The following is a 27,239-nucleotide window of genomic DNA, read 5'->3' as shown; positions in this document are numbered from 1 at the left end:
ATGAATTTTATTTCACAATAACTTTCCTATTTGAAAAATCCACAGGGGCCATAATGCGAAACTAAACTCCTAACTGTGTATTGCTACCTAAGGTAATAGGTAACAGGTGAATATGCTATTGGTATCGGTATCGGACTCGACCCGGAACTTCTTTATTATTGGCAATATTAATTACGTGGAAAACAAAAGGGCCTGGAGTGGTGTAATTTTTAATCTACACTTTTGTACTATATTAGTTATATATAAAGTTGTATTCTTTGATTCGTCGTTTTTGCGAGATGACGTCTGACAAATTGGACCTTGTAATTTTAGTATTATAGATACATTTGAGTTTAATGGAAAGTTATGCAAACAAGATATAGGAGCGCCCCCTCCATAGGTGGTATATTTTCACTATCATGCACATATCTGCATCTGTCTGCCGTATTAATACATATCTTAGATAATTTCAAATGGTAAAAAAACATCAAAGTACACTGTCAATATAGGAAGAAGGTTTTATGGTCTTCACAGGCAAAATAGAGAGGAAAATTTAGGGAAAATTTGAGGAAAGTTTTTGAATAATAAAATGAATTTTTAAAAATAGGAAAACACCCCACCCCACCCCATCCACCCCCACACTTAAAAAATGACATGATGATGTACGATAACAAAACAACAACTATGCACACAAAGACCAATGTCATTTCTATAGGGTAACATATAGTGTTCAACAATATACAAAAGTTATGTAAATATTACAGAAACAATCAAAACTTTAATATCAACTCTCAATTCTTCAATAACAATATAACTGCAGAAATGAAATACAACAACTACTGACAAGTTTCGATTTCATGACTTTAGAGAGGCGAAAGTAAAGGTGGTGGGGTTGACTTAGTTAATGGAGAAATCAAGCCTCTGCATCTTTTTAAAATTTTGATCATTAGATTAACCAAATTGTATTTTTAAAGGATGCAATGCATACAAGTACAGGAAATCTAAGATATCGGTATAATAAATCTCCGAAACAGTGTTAACTCTAAAATATCGGTATAGTAGATAAAAAATCTCCGAAACAGTGGCAACTTTAAAATCTAGGTATAATAGATAACAAAACTTCGAAACAGTGGTATAGTCGTCCTTGCTACATGTATGATAAGTTCTCGCTGTTTCGGAGTAAATAGTTGTTTCGTGCCATGCTCTGTGTTCATTTTAATATGGGTAGGCATTATTTTTATCAATATCTGAATACTGAGCGTAAGCGTTGAATTTACCGGTGGATCACCGACTTTCGGCAGGAAAACTGAGATTATATTCCGAGTTAATTAAGATTTGAGTCAACCACACCTGTCACGTGGGTGGTTCGGACTGTTTAACTCCGTGTTGACATGCTTGTAGTACCATCATTACTTGTTTCTATCCATTGGAAGGTCGACTATTATATCTATATGGACCTTCCCGTGGATATAAACAAGTACCGATAAGTTAAACAGCAGTTTGACTGCATAGACTGATTGACCAACGATACATTAAGCTGGTTGGTAGATAAGGTGTATTTTCTGTTGTGTTATTTCTTTTTATTTCGAGTATTTGAGAATGGAGATGAGACCTAATATCTTATAACTATTCACTTCAAAAAAACAAATAACAAATTTTGATAGTCAATTTCGAGACCTAAAATAAGGTTGGTAGAAAAACCTAAGCACAATAAAAAAATCATTGTTTTTATCTTGCCACTCTGTTCGAACACCGAATTTAAGGATGTTCACTACTCTCTTTCAAAATAAAAAGCTTCGCTACTCTGTTTTAAAAAAAAGCTCCGCTACTCTGTTTTAAAAAAAAAGCTTCGCTACTCTGTTTCAAAATAAAAAGCTATTCAAAAGACTTATAACTTAGTATATAATTAAAGGAACTAAAGAAGCAGAAAAAAAATAGGGTCCGTTTGCTTGTTTCCGAGATATTAGCCATTGAAATTTTGGCGGGAAAATGTTCTCTGGATTTTTTATATCTTAATCATTGACAAGTTTAAGTTTTCAAAAACTATTAAAAAATAACAAAGGTTTTACAAGAATTTAACAGATGGCTTATAATCATACATGTAAAAGATTTATAAAAAGAAAAAATTGGGTTAGTGGGCATTTTTTAAATCCAAAAATCTGACAAACTTTCCAAAACATGACATGCGAACATTGATGATGTTTCTACAATCCGTTGAACCTATAGAGAAAAGCGACAACGCGTGAATGATTATGTAATGTTGTTATTATAACAAAGTATTACAATATACATAGCTACATGTATGGCATTTAAATAACAATGTGTTTAAAGTGAATATAAACAATAATGTTTAAAAGCAACATCAGTTTTAATTTCTTTTCTTGTCTGCTTTATCTGGCATGGACCAACTTAGAAGTGTATGCCCCATCATCGTAAATCAGGTTGCGTATTCTCAGTGCTTCATAAAGGACGCCTTGACTAATCAAAATGTCCAAAACGAAAATGTTTCAATAATCCAAAACAAATTCAAATTGTTTCCTTTTATCTTCTAAAATGTGTGTTGTGTCAATATCACTCATTAATGTCTGTAAAATATAATGATTGACAAGAATACTGTATACAATTTATATGTAATGATAAGAAGATATAATCGCCTACGAGACAACACTCCGCCAAAGACCAAATGACATAGAAATTAACAACTATAGGTTACCGTACGGCCTTCAACAATGAGCAAAACCAATACCGCATAAGCAGCGATAGAAGTCTCCGAAATGACAAATGTAAAATAATTCAAACGAGAAAACGAACGGCCTGATTTATGTACAAAAACAATGAACAAAAAAAAATGATATACAGCAACAAACGACAACCACTGATTGTCTTTGAGGCGGAAGCGCTTCATTTTAAAATTGTGCGCTCAATCAAAGCTATAAAAACCCTATAAATAAATAATATGTGTATGCTACAGCCATGAAATGTAAGAGTTATTTGAAGCTTTTCGTTTGTTTTTCTATGCATTGTTTTAACAATGTGCAGTCCTAGATGTTATATTTTTTACGGAAATAAAATTTGATATGGGTGTTCAATGCCTAGAATTCTTAGCTAAAAGTTCCAGTACATCTCTAACAATCAATCGGTAATCTCCGGGTGAATCATCCGCTACTCGCCATGAAGGAACGGAATCGACCGAGTTGTGACGAATGCACCAACATTCCTCATTGTTGAGGGTTTAGATGAGGAGTCCTTCATTCTGTATTCATTACATGTTTAGGTCATTTTTCTCTTATCTTAATATTTAAACACCTCATTGTTCTCAATTTTTATGTTATGGCCTATTTTTCTCTTTTCTTTAAAATATTTGCCCTTTATTCTGAACTTCTTGCCTTTTTATTCTATAAACCCGACACAAACCTTTATTATTGGTTTGAAATACATTGTATTTGATAATGACATGTGTCGCTTAAACGGTGTGAAATCTAGTGACAAAATATTACTTCCCCTGTAAACACTGAAAACTTGACCAATGTCAATGTTTGTCCCATTTTAGCAAGGACGCTGTCAATTATGGATTCACAGAAAAACGTTCTGGTAAAAAGTAAAAATAGAAATAAAAAAAAAAAACTTCCACTCAATGTTATCATTTTCCTCCTTAAGTGGCCAACGACGAGTACAAGCTAGATCAGAGAAAGTCAGGGATAAAAATCCAAAGGAATCGATTGAAATGCATCACTTTTAAATTAATTTACTAAGCAAAATCATACAGACCTTATCTCGATGTAAACATAAAATGTGAATAGATCGAGAAGACCGCACATACTTTTACAAAACTCGAGACGACCTTTTCTTTAAATTGTATACAAAATAGTAGAAAGATACCAGGGCCCGTATGCATAAAGCTACTTAAGTTAAGATTTTCCTTAGTAAACACTTAAGATAAGGAAACTCCGCCCTTTTTATCTAAGTGGTATGCATAAAAAATCTTAAACTAAGTATTTCCTAAGTAAAATCTTAGTTGTTTTAGGTCACGCCCACAAAACTTAAGTGGTATGCATAAAACTCCTTATACTAAGAAAACGCCTTAGATAACACTTAAGTCTAAGGTACCTATAGAGCTACCTTAAATTTTCTAAAATAGTTAAAAATCAGTCGGAAGTTTGCGTTTTTGGTAGAACATTAATATGTTACCTACAGTTTGATTGCTTAATATATATATATCAGTTATAAAGTACTAATTATTAAATTATTCGTTTATTTATTGCTAAATAATCAGTAACTATGAAAGATCATCGTTATTTTCTTCAAATTACGTAAAATCAACAAATCAAGAGATCACAGTGGGTTTATATATATTATATTTCCCAATCTCGATGTTATGTATACCGAAAAGTACTCAGTTTTACACACATGTAAGGCCGTGTTCACACCAAACGCCGTGTACAGTAAACATGTTTACATTTGGTTTAATGAACTGTACACTAGTTTCACATAAGATTTGTCCACATCTATACACCTTGTTTAGTTACCTGTACATAAGATTTGTTCACACTTGTAAACTATATGTCATTTAAATGTTCATTACGTAGAAACCGAATTCAAACTTTCGAACAACTTTTCTAGCAGTAAGGGAACGACCATTTGACTTTAAAAAAAAAGGGGGGATGGATTTTTCCACAATTTGATAAAAAAAAAATTGGGTCATACAGATGATTAGAATGAAAAAATATTCTGAATCCAAAGTTTCCCAATACATTATAGTGTTAAATATTGAATTGCTATCATCGGAATAAATATTAACTTTCGCGCGAGAAAAAATTCGGACTCAGACCCCCCCCCCCCCCCCTTTGTTTTTAAAGTTAAGTGTTTGCTCCTTTAAGAAAGTAATTCTGGATGATTTGCAGTAGTTTAAAGATGTCTCGACTACGCATAAAAAAAGGCTGCATCTGCTTGCTTATAGACAGAGAAAAAGAATTGCGATTTAAAGGATCAGTACATTTCTATCTTTTCTGTTTGTTTCAAATGATATTTTTTCTACGAGTTTTTCTTTGGCAAAAGAAGAGGGTGATATTTTTTTTTTATTTCTAATTGTATTTTAACGGATCTGAGATTCTACACAAACCAACAAGTAACCTCACCCTTTTTCAGTAATGCATTAATGAGTGAATCGTTGTTTGAAAAAATACCAGTGGCAAATATTTCTGTCAAGTGTGTACGTCCAGTCGATATGGGAAGACCTTTTCTAATAAATTATGTGTTCGGCAAAGATGATGGATGAGTCTTGATAAGGGGCTAATAGACATTTGCGAAAACTGTCATACACCTACGATTAGGATTACGATTACACTTACAGGTAACATTAACACTTTTGTCGTCTCAAAGTGTAAATACAAACTGTCGTTTCAAACCAATGCTATCTCTTTTATGATGTTTTTTTAATGTTGAACTTTTTTTTTATAATTGTACCATAGAGAACACTTACAATGTAGCCTTCGTCTAAACATGAGGTTATCCGCAAAATGAAAACTTTGATTGCAAGGGGTCAATGGTAAAAGCTACAAACAAAACTGTTAACAAACACCCAATACATGTACATATATATATGGGAACAAAGGAGATGTGGTATGATTGCCAATGCGACAACTCCCCACACGAGATCAAAGTGAACAGAAATTAACAACTATAGGTATTCGTAAGGCCTTAATCCATGAGCAAAGCATATGCCGCATAGTTATAAAAGGCCCCCTAAATGACAATGTAAAACATTTCAAACGAGAAAACTAACGGCCTATTTTCGTTTTAGATGAACATCACATATTATCCATGGTAGCCATGGTAGCATTACCTACCTTGATGCAGCATCCACCAGATGCTATAAAATTTATTCGTCAGCAAGTTCTGACCCTTTCGGCTAGTTAAACCACCGCCAGATTAATCTTTAACAATCGGGGAAAGAACTATATAATAGGAAATTATGTGCACTTTTGAAAGGGGAGAGACGTTTTCACGATTTCGCTTGCAACTGATATTCTTTCTTTGAAGTAAAAGATGAAACTCCTGAAACTTTGCTCCATATTGTGGCCGATGTGAACGTTCTTTTCAGACAGAGAACCGGTCGAAATCATACGCTTTCTCCAAGAAACAGAATACTTCTTTTTATGCTATGGTTACGATAGTATCCATCATATCACATGCTTTCTGTAATATTTGACGTTAGTGTTTCGACTATTAAAGATGAAATTTATGCATGTATACCTATTTTTGAAGAAACATATAGTCGTTTCATCCATTGGCCTTCTTTGGATGAATGGCAGGACTTACAAGGTGGGTGTGGAAAACTTTTGCAGTAGGGACTTTTGACGGAACTTCAACTGAAATTTATCTGCCGATAACAGAACCACAGGAACAATAATAATCGGGACACAGATAATATAATTGCGTTCATACTCAAGTTGTTTATATATCGAACGAAGGCAGGATATGTTATGTCGAAGTGGGATTTCTTGGACATCAAAAAGATGTTCAGCAATATATGTTGATGCGAAATATTGGACAACAAATACCTTTCCCGGATGAGCTATTTTTGCTGGGCGACAACATTTATCCACAGACATCCAGTACTGACTGCTTATACTAGACAGCACATTGTTACAAAACACCGAAATATGCAGGGAAAGTGTAGAAAGTTCAACAGACTGATAACCCTCTATAGAGTTAAGGTTGAACACGCTATCGGAGAATTGTGACCATATGCGCTGCCTACGTTTGCCGCCGTAAAGACTTATTTACATAATAAAAAAAATCATTTTACTATGTTTTGTTTGTTTCATTTTGAGATGACCCCTTGTTTTTTTTAACTGTAATCGTAAGTCTAAGGTGTAATCCTAGGTGTAGATCTAGTTTCCGCAAATGTCTAATAAGGCTACGTAAAGTGTTTTATAACAAATAAATATATCAAGTTTAGAAAAATATTTCTGTAAAGAACTTTATTAATAAGTGTTATAAGTATCAATTTTATATAAAAATCGTTTCTTTTTTTACGTATAAATGGAAAAATTACAGTTCGGCATGCCTAGTTTTGTGTACACTGAACCTACACAAGGCCTACATCGACTATCGACTGCATGTAGGCAAAACATGATTTAAACTACATGTAAACATTGAGTTTTATCAATGGGAACGTAATTATGTTTAGTTTATGTGTGAGTTACACTAACATAACACCGAGTTTAGGTCAATGTGAACACGGCCTAAGTCATGGTACTACAATGTATTTTTCTTTTGTTTACTATGTATGTGCACGGGTTTTTTTTAATTGTTAAAATACACCGCGCGGTATCAATTGTAACCGTTAGTTAAAACCGAAACAAGGAATGAAGAGAGCTTACAAAACCACATTTTAGATACGTGTTGGGGTGCCTTTTTTTTTGGGGGGGGGGGGGGGGGGGGGGGGGGGGGAGGAGGGTGTCATTTGAATTTTCAATTCAGTTTTATTCTAAAGATGTAGGGCATATCCTAAAAAAAAATCACTTACAGGAACAAAATCGAAAAGTTTTAAGACCTACCCAGAGGTGGATTTCTTTCATCAGGGGAGGGGGAGCATGGACTTCCATTTTGTTGAGACAATCAGTTAGATGACCTCTTAGATTGTTTAGAATCACTGTTACGGCAGTCAGAAGTCCCCCATGGAATTCGTCGGTTATTGTAGGACTTTTGAAAAATACTTTATTTTATATATGGATTTCTGAAAAAAATTCTACCCTCCCCCTTTCTTTGTTGTTAAAGGGAAGTGATAAAAATTAAAATGTTAATTTCACATCAAAATAGATTTTTTTAAACCATAAGCAAATATAAGCAAGGGGTCTGGAAAGGGAGATGGCAAAGCATAATAAGCTGAACGATAAGTGAACATTTTATTGAAAAAAGTGATTTGTAAAATTAATTGTTAGCACATGCTTACAATGCTACACTCAGTCTTGTGCTGCACTCAGTCTTGTGCTACACCACTGAAACCTTGATTATGTTTTGTTAGAGTTTAAAACATATCGTTGTCCCCAGAAAATATCACAACCATGAAAGATAACTAAAGATTAAGTAGAGGAAAGTTTTGGATTACCGAAATATTTTTCTTCCAATGCTCATCCGTCAAAACATCAACCATAAAAAGCATTGTCTTGTATGCGCCAATTCATCATTAAACTATGTTACGTTCTATTGAATTGTTTTACATACCTATATCAATTTAACCCCAGCTCTTTAAAATAAAAGATTGCATTGATCAAGAAATTTAAATAATCAAAACAAACTTTTACATGGATAAGTACATGTGATGAGCTAATATCATACGGTAACCAGAGAAAGGTTCCGATTTAAGTATTCCTTAGTTAAGTGAAGACTTAAGTAAGTTTATGCATATCATTTAAGAATTCGATTTAACTAAGGAAATTCTTAGTGAAATCTAAGTTTAAGGAATACTTAAGTTAAGATGTTTTATGCATACGGCCCCTGCTTTATAAAAAAAAGTCATCTTTCATTTTTTCACCTGCACACATCTAGAAACACTTTTAAATGTTTATATTCACGAAAAACAATAGTTCTCTATTGCATATACATGTGTCAAAAGCAGATCGGTGTGCTCGATAACTTAGGTGTGAAAAAAATAAGCATTATTTGGGACATGTAACATACTAAGGACTTTTTGGAACACTCATAAAATTGGTGACTTGAATTTTGTATGTACATGATTTTTTCCATTTTTTTTTATCAATATGCAGCAATGATTGGCAGTTTTTAAATTTCAATTTCGCAAGCTTCTCAAGCAATTATCTCGATAAATACTAAACATGAAACATCGTGTATGTGTATGTACATTTCTAATTACACAGTTTAACAAATAATTTCTTTAAAATGTACAATCATTATTTAGAAAAAACTTTTGATCAATATCATCACCGGTATTGTTTTATTATTGACTTTCTTGACTCTATCATAAGAAGAGTGAATTTTCTTTTGTTTTCGTTCACTGGATATCACTCTGAACATGGCCGTGTAGTACGACCATTTACATATTTCCGACTTTTGTCTCCGAAGTTTATATTTTTTCGACAGGTTACCTACTCAGAGGTACGACATCCTGGTACCAAGCCAAGTAAGAGCAACGTAAAGAAGCAAAATGAAGCTTTCAATCGATACAACTTTGTGGAAATTAACTGCTTTATATTTTCTTTACACGAGAAAATCATCGGAAAACAGTAAACTTTCCCTTAAAGTTACATCGATTATATGTTTGATTTTACTTATTTTAGTTGCTCTTACTTGACCGAGGATGAGGATGTCCTACCACAGAAAAAGAAAAATTAATAATCTGGAGTCAAAAGTAGTCTATGTATAAGTATAAATTACGAACGTAATTGGCTGAGTTTTAGAATTTCAAAGGAGGAAATTTCTTGGTATGAACATACTAGGTTTTCGTTTTTGCAAAAAATGTAAGATACCAAATATTAATACTGCGACAAGATTCAACCCGGTACCTTCTATTGTTCGGATTGTCATTCGAGTGTTATCCCTTAATGATGTAGTTAGGTGAAATTAAAAAAATATATTATACTTTATAATTGATATTATAAGTCAGAAGAGCATCAGTTCAGGAACAAAATAAGCTTGAAATATTGATAGGTTATGGACAACTATTTTGAGATAAAAAAAAAATTAAATGGCGGGAAAAGGGTGACTCAGATTTTTACTGTATATTTAGCTTTGATATTATATATTTGGAACTCAAATCGTAAAGAAAAATGAAGAATCTTCTTAAAGTTTGGTAGTGTCCTTTTAATGAACTATTGAAGTCTTCTATGAAAAGAAAAGTGGGTGATAAGAGGCAAAATACGTATGATTTTGCATATAAAGAAATGTGTCAACACGGTACATTCTACCTTCTACCATTCTCAATGTCACCTAAATTTTCTCCCAAAATAAACTTTTACTGACTGGTGAGACTCCAACAGATTTCTGGAATTTTTTTAGGGTTTGTTAAACTGACCAAAACACTCTTTAAATGTTGAAAATTAGAATTCGACAGCCAAGATATATTCTGGAAAATCAAACATATGCAAATTATATGCAAATTAGTTGACTCTTGATACTGTAACTGATGCTGATCATTTATATTAAACTATGTATTGATTGATGGCATGGAAAGGGGGCGTGGTAGATTTTTGATTTATATATGTGCCTTGGTTGTCTTACCGGGAATTATTATTGAGGAGCCAGGTCTGCCGCCGTTTTTACAGACTTCTGACAAAACATTGACCAATTTGACCTTGATTTTACAGATCAGATTTTCACGAATTGCATGATTGAACTCCCTGCTCTCAATACAGATCAGCTGGGGAAATTCTAAAAAAGAATTGAGGGTTTTCTGAACAATCAACGGATAGTGGTTTCAATCACGAATACATGCGGGATTGGGAGCGAAGAGGTTATTCGTATTTTGAAGTTCCCTCATCCTTAGGTCTTTCGTTTCTGCGTGTCTTGTAATTATCTCAGATAACTTTTGGTTAGAACGATAGCAAATTACGTAGTACTTGTAGTTAGCTCTCCCTTATTGTTAATTTCTAGTACATTTCAACTAAATTATATCATGAAACACCGGTACCAGAACAGGAAAAAAACCGAATACTATATTCGTGCACCATTATACATTTTAAACTAAAGATTAATGTAAACTTGAGCGGATTTGTGTTTGTCGTGTTTTAACCACTGACTGATGCTTAATGAGATGTGCACGAAGACTAAGTTAGGTAAAATCTCTACTTACATTCACAGTAAGTTCCATAAAAACGGGTCAGACAATTGCAATACCAGCCATATCGATAAACTACACAAGACCCTCGATAGTTACAGTTCCCATCGGTGCAACCTATAAATAATAAAATATAAATTGAATTTTTTTCAAGTTACAATTAATAATATCTTAAGTCTTTGCCTCCGTTTCAAAACCCAAACGACGACAAATGATTTTTTTCTAAGAACGGATGAAAGATTGTGTGTTGTAAAATCGTGTCATGACTTGATATCAAGTACTGTCATAACAATACAGGGAGATAACTCTGTAAAATTCAGCTGAACGTTTTAAATAATCACGTTCTATTGTTCAAAAAATATAAAGCTACTCAATGATCAAAATTAATGTTTGTCAAATCCCTATATATATTCAATGAAATTTTTCCGATAAAGTGTGTGTTCGAATTTTTTATTTTTTTTTATTTTTGTCAAAGGGTCAAAGTAAATATATCGTCATAATTTTATGAAAATTAAACGAGCCAAATAAATTTAGTCAATGTGTTTGGTACCACCTTAATAATTATTTGGAATAAAATTGAGAAAGGAAATGGTGAATATGCAAAGCGACAACCACCCGACCATAGAGCAGATAACAGCCGAAGGCAACCAATGGGTCTTCAATGTAGCGAGAATTCCCGCACCCGTAGGTGTCCTTCAGCTGGCCCCTAAAAATATGCATAATAGTACAGAGATAATGGACGTCATACTAAACTCCGAATTATACACAAGAAACTTAAATTTAAAATCATACAAGACTAACAAAGGCCAGAGGCTCCTGACTTGGGACAGGCGCAAAATTGCGGCGGGGTTAAACATGTTTATGAGATCTCAACCCTCCCCCTATACCTCTAGCCAATGTAGAAAAGTAAAAGAATAACAATACACACATTAAAATTCAGTTCAAGAGAAGTCCGAGTCCGATGTCAAAAGATGTAACAAAAGAAAATAAATAAAATGACAATAATACATAAATAACAACAGACTACTAGCAGTTAACTGACATGCCAGCTCCAGACCTCAATTAAACTGATTGAAGGATTATGTCTTCATCATATGAATATCAGGCACAATACCTCCCATTAGGGGTTTAGTATCATACTATCATAAAATATATGAGAAGAAAATAACCCGTGTCATGCCAACAACTGTTTTTTTTAGAAATAAATGTGTTTAGTTCCGATGCAAATACCCTATCAGTGAATCAATATTAAAGCCAAAATATGCAATCTTTAATGACCTGACAACAGTATCGTAACTATATCCCCTTCTTATAAGTCTATTTAAAGGTTTTGTTAGTTTCTGAGGAGAATACTGACATTTTTGTGCTTTATAAAGAATATTTCCATAAAAAATTGGATGTGAAATACATGAACGTATAAGATGTCTGCATGTTGAGTTATATTTACGAATTATTTCCTTATACCGGTGATAAAATTTAGTAAATGTTTTGACCAGTTTGTGATATCGAAAACCCTGGTGTAATAATTTTTCAGTAATACATAAATTTCTCTCGCTAAAATCTAATACGTTGTTACATACACGAGCGAATCGTACAAGTTGAGATATATAAACACCATAAGATGGTGACAAGGGAACGTCACCATCTAAAAATGGATAATTAACAATAGGTACTGAAAAATCATCTCTTTTATCATAAATTTTTGTATTAAGCTTCCCGTTTATGATATAGATATCAAGATCGAGGAAAGGGCAGTGATCATTATTATCATTAGCTTTATTCAAAGTAAGTTCTACAGGATAAATTTCTTTAGTATACATACTGAAGTCGTCATTATTGAGAGCCAATATATCATCCAAATATCTAAAAGTATTGTTAAATTTTTGTATCAAATGCTGTTTTGATGGGTCTTTGCTAATTTTAGTCATAAATTGTAACTCATAACAATACAAAAACAGGTCCGCAATAAGTGGTGCACAGTTAGTCCCCATTGGAATTCCAATAACTTGACGATATACGGAATCTCCAAAGCGAACAAAAATGTTATCAAGTAAAAATTCAAGCGCATAAATAGTATCAAAGCATGTCCAATTGACTTTTGTTTATTGCTACTAAAAAATGATCTAAAAGAGTTTGAACATATGTACTCGCATTCCGACTTTTTAAATGCCCAGTTAATTAGGGATGTGAATTTTTTCTTAATAAGAATATGAGGCAAAGTGGTATATAGGGTAGAAAAATCAAAACTTTGAACAGATTCAAAATCACCAATATATGCATGCAATTTATCAAGTACTTCCAACGAGTTTTTGACACTTCAAAAGTAATTAATTCCACTATTTTCAAAGGCCTTATTTGAACAATTTATTATCAGGTTTTTTATTGTACCAAGTGTACTAGTAAGTAAAACAGACAATTTAGTAGTTGAACAATGGCTAGTAGATGAAATAAATCTATATTTGTAAGGTTTTTTGTGCAGCTTCGGAAGCCAGTACATAGTTGGGACTTTCATTGTGTTTGGTTCTGCTTGTAAAGAAGTAGCTAAAAGTTTATGTTTGTTACAGGTGTCTTTTTCTGAAAAGGAAGTCATTTGGAATGTTGGTGAATTCGTGATTTCCTTTTGCAGAACCTCTATATAAAATGTACGTCAAACAATAATGATATTATTAGCAGCTTTATCAGCCGGGACAAAAACAAATTCCTTGGCTAGTTCTGTCAGTTTATTTTTGATACGCGAAATAGGGTTTTTATAGTTTTTGTTAAGAGTAAAATGTTCTTTAAAATATTGTATTCGAATATCAACTATCTTCATTACTGAATTAAAAAAAGAGTCCAAAGATTTTTTGTCAGCTTTTTCCCGTTTTACCCATTTCAAACAGTAGGCACGGAGTGAGTCGTGGATGATATTACGACACTCATTCCAGTTAATAGTTGACGGGGGACGATATTTAGGTCCTTTACTGAGAAATGATTTTAACTCTCGGTCACGAACGATGTTAAGGTCTCCTGTTATAACATGGGAAATTGGGCCATAGGTGTATTCTGAATTACTGCAATTACACGACATAGGTGTATTTTCAGTGATATTTACATCTTTACACAATTGGCTATAATTAAACACATATTTTCGGGTAGATTTCTTGTAAATATAACAAATGAGAGGGAGTTCAGTATTATCAAAATATCCAGGAATTTGGTCTTTAACAGAATGGTCGTTACAAATACCGGCAATATTTACAAAAGCAAAACCTTTATTGACATACTTTATTTTAATAAAATGTTTATTATGATCTTCAGGGCGATCAATTTTTGGAAACAGTTTAGAATAACAATATGCCATTATAATTTGGACAATTTCATACTTAGGACTGTAATATGAAATTGTGTTGCAATCCTCTAAAATTTTATTTTATTTATTTATAGGTAAAGAACAAAGCTTGGTTAACAGATAATATATAATATGGATTTTTTATTTAAAGGGTTAACATTTTACAACCTTAAAAATTACTTGAGTTTTACAAGTCGATGAACTTTGATGAGAAACATGACGGGTAGCATTTAATTTGTGGAGCAGGTACTGCTCACCTACCCGCAGCACGTGAGTTCATCCCGAGGTTCTTATTACTCCACCTTTAGTTTTCTATGTTTTTTTAGACTTGCTCGGTATTTTTGTCGTATTCCGTTTTTGCCATGGCGTTGATTTTTATTCTTTCAAAATGTTGAAAGCCCAATCGTTTATTTTCCGCCTCTTTGTTCTAAAAAGGCGGTTAGTTAAAATATTTTTTCATGCAATTAATATAGTGAACTCCAAGAGATTTCTGGAAAAATCTTGGGATGTAAAACTGACCAAAACACTCTATTAATGTTGAAAATCAGAAGAAACAAATTGGGTGATACTGATTCGAACCCAAGGTATGTTCATGTGAAGTTAAATTGTTACTCCCTTAGTTCCCCTTAATTGTTAATTTCTAGTACATTTCAACTAAATTATATCATGAAAAAACAGAACAGGAAAAGGAAACAAATAGTATCTTCGTGCACCATTATACATTTTAAACTAAAGATAATGTAAACTTGAGCGGATTTGTGTTTGTCGTGTTTTAATTACCACTGACTGATGCTTAATGAGATTTGCACTAAGACTGAGTTCGGTAATATCTCTACTTACTTTCACAGTTAGTTCCATAATAACCGGCCTGGCAATTGCAATTCCAGCCAGATCCAGAAACTACACAATACCCATGATAGCCACACATCCTATTGGTGCATGGAGTGTCTGGAAAATAGAAATTGAATTTATTTCAAGTTACAATTAATAATATCGGAATTATTTGCCTCGATTTCAAAATCGTGTCATGATATGATATGATATCAAGGATTTTAAAAGGACCAAAACACTTGATAATATTATAAACTTAGTTTTAAACTGATAAGGTTAAAAATCAATTTTCCATTTAGTAAAGAAAATTGTAATAACAAACCGAAATAAAAAATATTGCTAAGCTGTGAAAATAGAAATAAAAATGAAAAGTAAAAAAATATAAAAAAATTGAATATTGCATATCTGGTTTTTTTACCAACTTGATCCGTTTGGAAGTGTATAATAAGGATTTTTGATTTGAAGGGTTAAAATTTTACAACCTTAAAATTAACTTGAATGTTAAAAGTCGATGAACTATGATTAGCAACATGACGGGTAGCATTTGTGGAACAGAGACTGCTCACCTTCCCGCAGCACATGAGTTCACCCCGAGTTTATCATTGCTCAATCTTTAGTTTTCTATGTTCTGTGGACTTATGTCTTGCTCGGTATTTTTGTTGTATTCCGTTTTTGACATGGCGTTTTTTAAAGACTCTTCGTTTGTTATCTGCCTTTTTTTCTTAAATGCGGCTAGGTCAAATAATTCCAAGCAAATAATAGTCCGTTCTACTTGTTCTGCTTTTTTTCTTTCTTTTTAGAATATGGTTTATCTAAAAATATACGACTTAAATTGGCTATCGAATGTCGTAAAGTTGCCCATAACTGCTTATATTTATATATTTACTTCTTTTGAAATCTGGTGGATAGTTGTTTCATTGATACACCTCCTTATTAATTTTTATATCCAGGCTTTTCGATTTTTATTTTGCATTCCTTTTATTTTGATTCGAGTGCCACTGATGAGTCTCGTATAGATCAAAACGCTCGTCTGTCGTTCTACTTTATTCCTTTTTTGGATCATGATGTTCTCTCGACTTCTATGGTTTGTCTATTTCCCAACTCGTTCTCAAAGTCGTGTCTTATTGACGCTTCAATAAACATTATCTATCATCATGTACATCTATATGATGTTTATAGAGCCCGTAAACTTAGATACGATACATATACACTTATTGGTTCTTTCAATAAACTTAATCTTAAAGGTTATAAAACTATAGTAAGATCCCTAAATATTGTCTTGATCGTAACTGTCATTGATTTTGTTTTTTTACAAATTAATAAAAAAATATATATATATATATGAACTGTAACAGTCGTGCGTGTAGATGATTTTTTTGCACTGCACAATGTAATACTTTTTGTCAAACTATTTATAATGTCTTTGCACTAATTTGTTGGATGTGTCCTAATCCTTGTAAGGTTTTTGAAAACACGATTGATTTATTCTTTAAGCCAATTTCTATATTTTTTATTCCTTTATTCTGTATTCTTTACATTTAAGCACCCCATTATTCTCTATTCTTTATTTTGTTTTTTTGCCTATTTTTCTCTATCCTTTAAATTTTCTGCCCTTTATTCTGTCCTTTTTGAACATTATTCTCTATTATGTTTACCCTATCCAGACCCTCATAAACTGTAATTACTCTAAAGGAAGTTTGCTACTCAGTTTCAAAATAACAAGCTTTTCATAACACATATAGAATAATAGGTAGTTTCGTTTTTGATACTGACTACATCATGTGGAATATCTAGACGAGCCCGTTAAGGCGAGTTTAGATATTCCACATGATATATAGTCAGTATCAATTCCACATGATATAGTCAGTATCAAAAACGAAACTGCCTATTATTATGTTTATCGGTAATTATGACGTCACACAATGTATTGCCTAATATTTTCAGTGATACGTTGATACTCGAAAATATTAGGCAGTAAGATCAAAGGGAAAATATACGAATTACCGATAATAGTATATATTGATAGGGAATTGATAAAGGAACCAAAATAGCACCAACAAAATTCACACAATTTTGATGTGAAAATATTCTCTCTTGACTTTTCATAGCTTTATCATTGACAAGTTTATCTTCTCAAAAACTATTAAAAATAACAACGATTTTATAAGACTTTAACTGAAAGCTTATAATAATACATCTAAAAGATTTTTAAAAGAAAAAATTGGGGTCAATGGGCAAATTTTTTAAGGCATTCAAATGGATAAAACCAGAGGATTCCGAAAATCTGACAAAATTTCCAAAACATGACAAGCGAACATTCTTAATGTCTTTTGTCTTTTTGTTATTTATTTTGTCCTTCGTAGTGATCTATCATGAGTCAATCCAATTTCATAAGATAAAGTTGTTCAAAATTATTCTCTTCAAACATTTAACATCAAAATACAAAGCTGAATTTGGTTGCCTAATGATGGAACTTTTCCATGTTAACCTGAATTAAACTTGTCCCCGTGTTCAAATTGACCTAAATCGTTGTTGTGTTAGTGTAAGTCACACATAAACTAAACATTATTACGTTCCCATTGATAAAACTCAATGATTACATGTAGTTTAAATCATGTTTTGTCTACATGCAGTCAATAGTGATGTAGGCCTTGTGTAGATTAAGTGTACACAAAACTAGGCATTCATAACTTTAATTTCCCAATGTATATTTAAAAAACAAACATTTTTTTTTATAAAATTGATACTTATAACACTTATTAATAAAGTTCTGTACAGAAATATTTGTCTAAACTTGCTATATTTATTTGTTATAAAAACACTTAACGTAGCCTCACAGTGTGGGAACGGAACTGTACGGTTTTCTAATATTTTGGTCATTCGGGAGACTGTCAAGCGGTGCTCCGACATTCGAAAAATAACAAGTTGCTTGATGGAAACTTTGACGAACTCTTATGTTCCTATATAACGTTTCTGCTTCAAGTTTTGATAGCTAAAACATTCTTTATGTAAATATGAACCAATAAAATAATAAGAAAGATATATGCATCAAAACGTTTTCCTTAGAATGGTGGAGCTCCTTGTAAAACGATCAAAATTGTCACACAACAGCGATCAAAAATGTCAAATAAACATCGAAAAATCATTGTTTGCAAAGAAAAATAAGAATCAATACCTTCCGAATTTAACTGACGGCCTAATTCATAATAAAACAATTTACGAAAAAACATATATGACAGACACGAACCAACTACAACCACTGAACTACGAGCTCTTGACTTAAAACAGGTACATAAAGAATTTGGCAAGAGTAAAGATGTTTGTGTGCGCTTATTTCTCCCTAAAACTATCACAGCACAAGACCAAACTATAAAAATCAGATAAATAATCGGATCATCATACTATCATTGACGACATCAGACCAAATGCAGATCCCGCCTGTCTACAAAGGGGGATCCACACTACGGAACACCATAAAAATCAAAAAAAAAATAGGCTTCAACCACCAAAAACTCCCTCTCCCCGCATACCAGATCCGCTAATGCAGGCTGCAGCCATTCAAATAAAACGTTCAAAAATCATTAACACTTTTGAGTGTGTAATTTAGGTTAAAACAAAGATCGATAACAATACCAAAAAACGTAACAGAAAAAGGAGAGAAAAATCATACCAGACATATATTCATATGTATCATGGAAAACATAAATTGATCATGAATGTGGCAGAAGAAGTTTAGCATTATCTACTTAAGAGTTATAATTAGTCATATGCAACGAGAAACTATTACAGCAAAATGCATTGACTAGCTTGCTTGCTAGCTGGACCGTGAAGTCATAAGAAGGTTAAGTAGGTTACCCTCCTTTCGGAGTAGTCTAGTTGGCCAAACGATGAAAAGAAAACTCCGAGTGATTGTACAGGAAGGCTCCGAGTGATATTACAGTCAACTTGCGAGCGATTGTACAGTCAATAAAAATATCCGACATGGATAAAATGAATATATTTGGATTTCTACTGGGACAATGGCTTTGAAACTTTCAGACAGGTAAGACTATATATCAGAAAAGGTACATGTGAAAATCCAGGTAGCAAACAATGATTTGTCGATGTTTATTTGACATTTTTGATCGCTGTTGTGTGACAATTTTGATCGTTTTACACGGAGCTCCACCATTCTAAGGAAAACGTTTTGATGCATATATCTTTCTTATTATTTTATTGGTTCATATTTACATAAAGAATGTTTTAGCTATCAAAACTTGAAGCAGAAACGTTATATAGGAACATAAGAGTTCGTCAAAGTTTCCATCAAGCAACTTGTTATTTTTCGAATGTCGGAGCACCGCTTGACAGTCTCCCGAATGACCAAAATATTAGAAAACCGTACAGTTCCGTTCCCACACTGTGAGCCTTATTAACCCCTAATCAAGACTCATCCATCATCATTGCCGATCACATAATTCATTTGAAAAGGTCTTCCCAAATCGATTGGACGTTCACACAGACAGAAATATTTGCCACTGGTCTTTATACTCAAACAACGATTCACTCATAATTGTATTACTGAAAAAAGGGTGAGGTTAATTGTGTGTAGTATTTCAGATCCGTTGGAATACAATTAGAAATAAAAAAAAAAAACATTTCCCCCTCCCTTTTTCAAATACTCCTCGGAGAATAAATACCATTTGAAAAAAACAGACAAGATAGAAATGTAGTGATCCTTAACATCGCAACTCGTTTTCTTCGTCTGTTAGCACGCTGTTTGCGAGCCTACGTTTTTAATGCGTAATCGAGACATCTTTAAACTTCTGCAAATCACCCAAAATGACTTTCTAAAAGTAGCAACCACTTTACTTTAAAAAAAAAAAAAAAGGAAAGAGAGGGGGGTGTTCTGATTTTTTTTCTCGCGAAAGTTTTAATTAGGTTGTTTTTTTCGATGTACCAATTCAATATTTAACACTATAATGTATGGGGAAACTTTGGATTCAGAATATATGTTCTTTCTAATCATCTGGGTGACCCGATGTTTTTAAATCAAATTGTTGAAAAAGCCATCCCCCCTTTTTATTTGAGGTCAAATGGTCGTTCCCTTACTGCTAGAAAAGTTTTTCGAAAATCTGAATTTCGGTTCTACGTTATGAACATTTAAATGACATATAGTTTACAAGTGTGAACAAATCTTGTGTACAGGTAGCTAAACAAGGTGTACAGATGTGAACAAATTTAATGTGAAACTAGTGTACGTTACAATCCAAATGTAAACATGTTTACTGTACATGGCGTTTGGTGTGAACACGGCCTTAGTCAAACTTTAGTTACGTCAATAGTATGCAAATCTATTGTTGTTCCTTTGATATTTAATATACAACGCTCTATGACAATGCGAACACCATTCAGACCCTCATAAACTGCAATTTCTCTTAATGTCTTTTGTCTTTTCGTTTATTTTGCCCTTCGTGATGATATGTCATTGGTCAATCCCATTTCAGTGCAACAAAAATATTTTAACTAGTCTAAGGCCGTGTTCACATTGGCCTAAATTAGGTGTTGTGTTAGTGTAACTCACACGTAAACTAAACACAATTGCGTTCCCATTGATAAAACTCAATGTTTACATGTAGTTTAAATCATGTTTTATCTACACACAGTCGATAGTCAATGTAGGCCTTGTTTAGGTTAAGTGTACACAAAACTAGGCATTGAGGACATTAGTTGTATCGTGTATATATTTAAGGAGGAAACTATTTTTGAGTAAAATTGATATTTTTGATAATTTTTAGTATAGTTCTTTACAGAAATTGTTGTCTTAATTTTACAGATATTTTTTTTGTTAAATTTTTTTAACGTACTTTATTAACCCCTGATCAAGACTCTAAGCAGCATCATTGCCGAACCCATAATTGACTTTCGGGGTGGGGGTGGGGGGGGGGGGGGGGGGGGGGTTCTAATATAGTTGAAAACAAAACATAAAGGCAGGGGAGTGGGGTGGTGGTGGGCCGTTGATTTGTTTAAAAAAAAAATGTTTCCAGTTTTTGGCCATGATTTTTTTTTTGTTTCTTTCACCCTCAGTTGCCACTTTATACAATGCTAAATTTGATTTCGACTTTTCATCAAATTTTTTCGTGAAAAGATCTATAGCCCACGCCCCCTACCCCTCGACCCCCTCCCCCCCCCCCCCCGCTCCCCCTCCAAAAAAATGAAATAAATAGTTGCTGCCTAATTCATTTGAAAAGGTCTTCCCAAATCGACTTGACGTACACAGAAATATTCGCGACTGGTCTTTTCTCAAACAACGATTCACGCATAAATGCATGACTAAAAAAAGTGTGAGGTAAATGATATGTTTGTCTAGTATCTCAGATCCATAAAATAACACTTGAAATAAAATAAAAACGTTACCCTATTCCTTAACCAAATACTCCTTGGAGAAGAAATACCATTTGAAACAAACAGAAAAGATAAAAATGTAGTGATCCCTAATATCTTTTCGGCTGTAACTTGGCACGCTGCTGCAGCTAACGTTTTTTGATGCGTAATCGAGACATCACTAGTTTATTCAAACTACTACATAAAAATGGCTGTCATAAAGTAGCAATATCTTAACTCAAAAAAGGGGGACAGTTATTTTTTATCTGAGTCAGATTTTTTTTCCGCGCGTACGTTTTTATTCCGGTTTTTGTTCGATGCTGGTGAACAAATACTTTTTTCAGTATTAACCACTATAATGTATGGAGAAACTCTTGATTCAGAATATTTTTTTTATCATCTGTATGAACAGATTTTTTAATTATCAAATTGGGGATCGGAATATTTCCATCCCCCCTTTTGAAGTCAAATGATCGTTCTCTAACCGCTAGAAAAAATGTCCGAAAACTTTGAATTCAGTTCTACGTATTTAACATTTAAATGACATATAGTTTACAAGTGTGAACAAATCTTATGTACAGGTAGCTTAACAAGGTGTATAGATGTGAACAAATGTAATGTAAAACCAGTGTATATTACGGTAAACTAATTGTAAACATGTTTACTGTACACGGCGTTTGGTGTGAACACGGCCTAAGAGTTGCTTACATTCACAATGATCGCCATAGTAACCTTCTGGGCAAATACATCTGTAATCGTTGACTTTGTTTCTGCATACACCATTGTTTTGACAAGGGTTAACGTCGCAAGGTGCATCTAAAATAAAAGAAAAAATATTGGGCTCTTCAAACGAATACATCTAAAGGTTTCAGATTCCCCCCCCCCCCCCCCCCCCAAAAAAAAAAGATAAAAAGCGCCACCAAAAAGATTATTTCAGAGATACTTGTCTCTAAACAAACAAGTTGCTTTCTTCAAAAAGGATGGCAACATGTGAACTCAACGCTGATTCGTTATCTAAAAACATTGCAGGTTTTTCTTTCTTTTTTTTGTTGTTTTTTTGCTTTTGATTTGACACAATTGACTGTAAATAGAATAAGTGATGTTTTACATTTTTTAAAATGCTTGACTATTTCATTTATGACTTTGAAATGTATTTTTTCTTCGTGTTTAATACAGAAAGTCCCAATAATGTAATCTTTTTGCAATTTCCAGTTTCTACAAACCGGGTGCATGTCTAAGGTAAATAGACTATTGTCATATTTCCAACTTTTGCCGGACTCCAAATTATATGTTTGACAGGTTACCTACTCTGTGGTACATGTAGGACATCCTGGTACTCGGTCAGGCAGGAATAAACAAAAGAAGTAAACTCAAAACAATTTGGTGGGAACATTTTAATGTTATCTGAAGACTTTGTCGTGAATAGAAAAAAAAATCAGAATTTCTGTCCCTGAAATTGTACCGATTGAAAGCTTGATTTAAGTCCTTTATGTTGCTCATATTTGACCGAGTACCAGGATGTCCTACCACAAAGTAGGTAACCTGTTGAAAAATATAAACCCCGTAGTCAAAAGTCGTTTATATGAAAATACCGGTAGTCTATTGCACAGTCCAATCGCAATATAAGTATAAGCACTCAGTTCGCTTTATAATCTGGGATGCATTTATTTCATCTTTCATATCTTCATATTTTGTTTCCTGGATGCTTTCAATTAGTCACATGCATCTACTCATTATTGAAACTATTTGTACTCGTGGTTGATGTGTTATATATAGATTAATTAACAGTCGAATTTCAATGTGTTACTCTGTGGCATGAAACGTATAAGAAAGTTTCGTATTTTCTTCTGAAAAGTAACGCACCAGGTTCATGAGGACATCTTTTATGCTGACAATTATTTTGGTCTCATAAAACATAACAAAGTTAAAGGATTTCCTAAAGTCACTTAAATCAAACATTCTACAGGCTCAAAATGCCGAAATCGATGGATCTGTGTGAAAACTGTTGAAATATGGAAAAACACAGGTTGGCAGGTAGGTAAAACTTACATAAATGAAGAGATAAATGAAAAATGAACAGATTAATGCCCGATTTATATAATTCCCAGGCCTTCAGTGGGCACCAGAATCGACGAAGCAGCGCATCTATTTTGGGTGGGCAAATATCCATTTTTTGATATGGGACGAGCTCTGACGTCCCACGGCCCCAGCTTGACTTGCAAAACAGCCGTTGGACGTCAGAGTAATCCCGGACTAGCACGTGGGGTTTTTTCTCGAAAGAAATAGTTATTAGAAACCATACGTACTGATACTCTGGGTTAGAATACGCAATTTCGTTATCATGTATATATATTCTATGCTCAAAAATGTTAGTTGATTATTGGGGGTGGAGTGAGATGTAGGCTTTTAAGACTCTTTCGACCTAAGTTTGGCCTCTGATGAAGACAAACCATGAGTTGTCCCACCTGGGCCTTTTGATCTAGTTTGTAAAAAAAGTATTGCCGTAGGGACTTTTTGACAGACTTTGAAAGATCGGAGATGGGGAGGCATCTTGTGCTTTTTAAACCTAAGTTTAAACCTAAGTTTGGACGAATAGTGAAGACAAACCATGAGTTTTTCTCTCCTGAGCCTTTTGGTCCAGACACCTCCGAGTTTGTCATCATAGGGTTGGGGAGGGAGTTATCTCGGTAAATCACACAGTCAAAATTAACCATTGCCGGCTGGCCAAACTAAGAAATTCTTCACGAGGAAATTATACAAGAGGTAGTGGTATACATGGCCTCAAATTGGCACATAGCACTTATACCCTAGACTCGTACGAAATTGTCAGTATAGTGTGGTGGAGAGGGTTATATATCACAAATTAAGTATTGCTGGTTAGCCAAACTAAGATATTCTACACGTAGGTCATTATACCAGAGGTAGAGGTAGATATTGCCTTGAAAAAAGCCTATTACATAAATGAGTATAAGTTATGTGAGCCATTTAAGAGACTATATGCCTACCTCTACCTCTGGTATTATGTCCCACGTAAAAAAATCTCTTAGTTTGGCCAGCCAGCAATAGTTAATTTTGACCGTTTTATATACTAGGTGCAAATAAACTCATCATAGATACCAGGACTAAATTCAGTATATACGCCAGACGCGCGTTTCGTCTACAAAAGACACATCAGTGACGCTCGAATCCCAAAAAGTTAAAAAGGCCAAATAAAGTACGAAGTTGAAGAGCATTGAGGACCAAAATTCCTAAAAGTTTTTTTCAAATACAGCTAAGGTGATCTATGCCTGAGGTGAAAAAGCCTTAGTTTTTCAAATTATAAGTAAAGGTGTAAGCTCCATCAGACCAAACGGTCCAGGTGGAACAACTAATGGTTTGTCTCCAACACACTCAGGTTTAATTGTAGGTTTATAGCTTGTTGTTCGGTGTGAGCCAAGGCTCCGTGTTGAAGGCCGTACTTTAACCTATAATGGTTTAATTTTTAAATTGTTATTTGGATGGAGAGTTGTCTCATTGGCACTCACACCACATCTTCCTATATCTATTAAAGAGTCTACCTGTTCAATGCCCCATAAACCCAATCTTTTAAAGTCTGTCAATCATTCCCTACGGCAATATTGTTTTACATACTATGTGTAAATCATAGGTTAAAGTCTAAAGTAACGTCCATTGTACCGTAAGGCCTAAATGGAAATTCCTACGGTAATACTTTTGTACATACTTAGATGAAAATGATAGGTTAAAGTCTAAGGTCAATTGGGCCAAAAAGTATAATAAATTGAGAAAAATGACCTTTATAAAAATAAAGGATATAAAAATGAAGGATCCCCAAACCAGATCCTCTTATAAGAGAAATTGAAGGTACTTGAAGAACTTCCAAGACATTATCTAATCACTTACCAAATTCTAGGCAGATATGATTATTGAACATGGCCAGGATACATTGTTGTCCAACTTCACATGGGTTTGGGGTGCATTCATCTTTATCCTATAAATACAAAAAATATTTTCTGCACTAGGGAATGACCGTCAAAGATAGTTCATATACACTGTAATACAAATTCAAATTTAATGTAAAAAATACAATGTACATATATAAGCAAAAACCTTATCCGAATACAAATCCGGTATATACGTTATATATAAAAGTGGTGTGGATTGGGTTTACTGAAAAATGTAACTATTCTGATCTGAGCGTCACTGATGAGTCTTGTGTAGACGAAACGCGCGTCTGGCGTATAAAATTATAATCCTGGTACTTTTGATAACTATTTACACCACTGGGTCGATGCCACTGCTGGTGGACGTTTCGTCCCCGAGGGTATCACCAGTCCAGTAGTCAGCACTTCGGTGTTGACATGAATATCAATTATATGGTTATTTTTATAAATATTCTGTTTACAAAACTTTGAATTTTTCTAAAAACTAAGGGTTTTCTTACCCCAGGAGTAGATTACCTAAGCCATATTTGGCACAACTTTTTTTGGAATTTTGGATCCTCAATGCTCTGCAACTTTGTATTTATTTGGCTTTTTAACTATTTTTATCTGAGCGTCACTGATGAGTCTTATGTAGACGAAACGCGCGTCTGGCGTATAAAATTATAATCCTGGTACTTTTGATAACTATTTACACCACTGGGTCGATGCCACTGCTGGTGGACGTTTCGTCCCCGAGGGTATCACCAGCCCAGTAGTCAGCACTTCGGTGTTGACATGAATATCAATTATATGGTCATTTTTATAAATTTTCTGTTTACAAAACTTTGAATTTTTCGAAAAACTAAGGGTTTTCTTACCCCAGGAGTAGATTACCTTAGCCATATTTGGCACAACTTTTTTGGAATTTTGGATCCTCAGTGCTCTTCAACTTTGTATTTATTTGGCTTTTTAACTATTTTGATCTGAGCGTCACTGATGAGTCTTATGTAGACGAAACGCGCGTCTGGCGTATAAAATTATAATCCTGGTACTTTAGATAACTATTTACTGAATAGAGGATAATCGTTAAAATTGCATAGCAAAGGGGGAACACGTATTTAGAAAAAAAGACAAAAAGAATAGAGAATAGAGAAAAAATGGTAGATATCAAAACAAAAACAATAAAAAAAAAAATGAAAAAAAAACCCACAGACTACAATTTAGCCTTCAGTGCTAGCAAACGTTCCACGTTCTCACGTCCACGTGACAATGCTACCACAACAAGAATTCAATATTTTTATAATTCGTAAAATGCCTTCATATCCTATAAAAATGGTAAACAAAGAATATTTTAAAAAAAGACAAGAATCATTAATTAAAAATGCCTACCTTTTTCCAACCACCTATCTCTGTGTAATAAGAACCGTTCATATCAGTAATACTGTCACCCGGATAGGAAACGACAAGCAATTCACATTCTAGTTTATTTCTGTTAAAATTCACTGCGTTGCATTCCTTGTACATCATACAGTCACTAACACACATCAATGGACCAACATTGTTATAGGCCAAGATAACATGAGAGTCACTAGATTTGTTTTGAGTGAACGAACTACCAGTTATGCTTTGTAGAACTCCCTCACTAATGTTTATAATCAACAGCGAAATGAAAATTTCAGATACTCTCAACAACATTGTATCCCTCAATTCAATGTAATTATCTAGAACTATTGCTTCACGCGGAATTTTATCAAGAATACATGTGTTCTGTTGATTAGACGAAGTTGTATTGACTACAACTGTGTCATTGCGCTGTAAAATGTAGATGCCTTGTTTTATCCGGGTTTTTTTTTAAATATAAGGCATGTTCAATTTGACGACAGTAATACTAAATACGATATTGAAGTTTTCGTGACTTGTTTTTAACCAATAGGAATAGTTTAGCTGAAACTACTGTTCATTGTTATTTATAGACCAACCGTTTCAATATTTCCAGGAATTTGATTTGTTAAGCTAATGT

General features: G+C 33.6%; 1 protein-coding gene across 1 annotated transcript; it reads right to left on the bottom strand.

Annotated features, from left to right (window-relative positions):
- On the bottom strand, positions 1 to 27,091 carry LOC134694884 (fibropellin-1-like). The gene is made up of 6 exons (XM_063555988.1): positions 26,609 to 27,091; positions 25,200 to 25,287; positions 22,008 to 22,115; positions 14,946 to 15,053; positions 10,793 to 10,894; positions 1 to 2,564 (listed from the first exon to the last, which is right to left on the bottom strand). Exons 1-6 carry the CDS (start codon positions 26,912 to 26,914, stop codon positions 2,551 to 2,553), a joined length of 726 nt encoding a protein of 241 aa, XP_063412058.1. The 5' UTR covers positions 26,915 to 27,091; the 3' UTR covers positions 1 to 2,550.
- Between the last annotated feature and the right edge of the window lie 148 nt (positions 27,092 to 27,239).

The sequence above is a fragment of the Mytilus trossulus genome, chromosome 13 (genome assembly GCF_036588685.1).
Source record: "Mytilus trossulus isolate FHL-02 chromosome 13, PNRI_Mtr1.1.1.hap1, whole genome shotgun sequence".
NCBI classification, from domain to species: Eukaryota; Metazoa; Mollusca; class Bivalvia; order Mytilida; family Mytilidae; genus Mytilus; species Mytilus trossulus.
Note: the sequence above shows the minus strand (reverse complement) of the source record. Positions and strands in the feature narration are given on the sequence as shown.

What these genes read in the sequence shown, in the direction of transcription:
- LOC134694884 (XM_063555988.1), bottom strand. Translation starts at nt 26,914, where the DNA reads ATGTTGTTGAGAGTATCTGAAATTTTCATTTCGCTGTTGATTATAAAC. An exon ending in AGATAGGTGGTTGGAAAAAG is followed by an intron (nt 25,288 to 26,608) that starts GTAGGCATTTTT and finishes TTGTATTTATAG; the next exon opens with GATAAAGATGAATGCACCCC. An exon ending in TCATATCTGCCTAGAATTTG is followed by an intron (nt 22,116 to 25,199) that starts GTAAGTGATTAG and finishes CTTTTATTTTAG; the next exon opens with ATGCACCTTGCGACGTTAAC.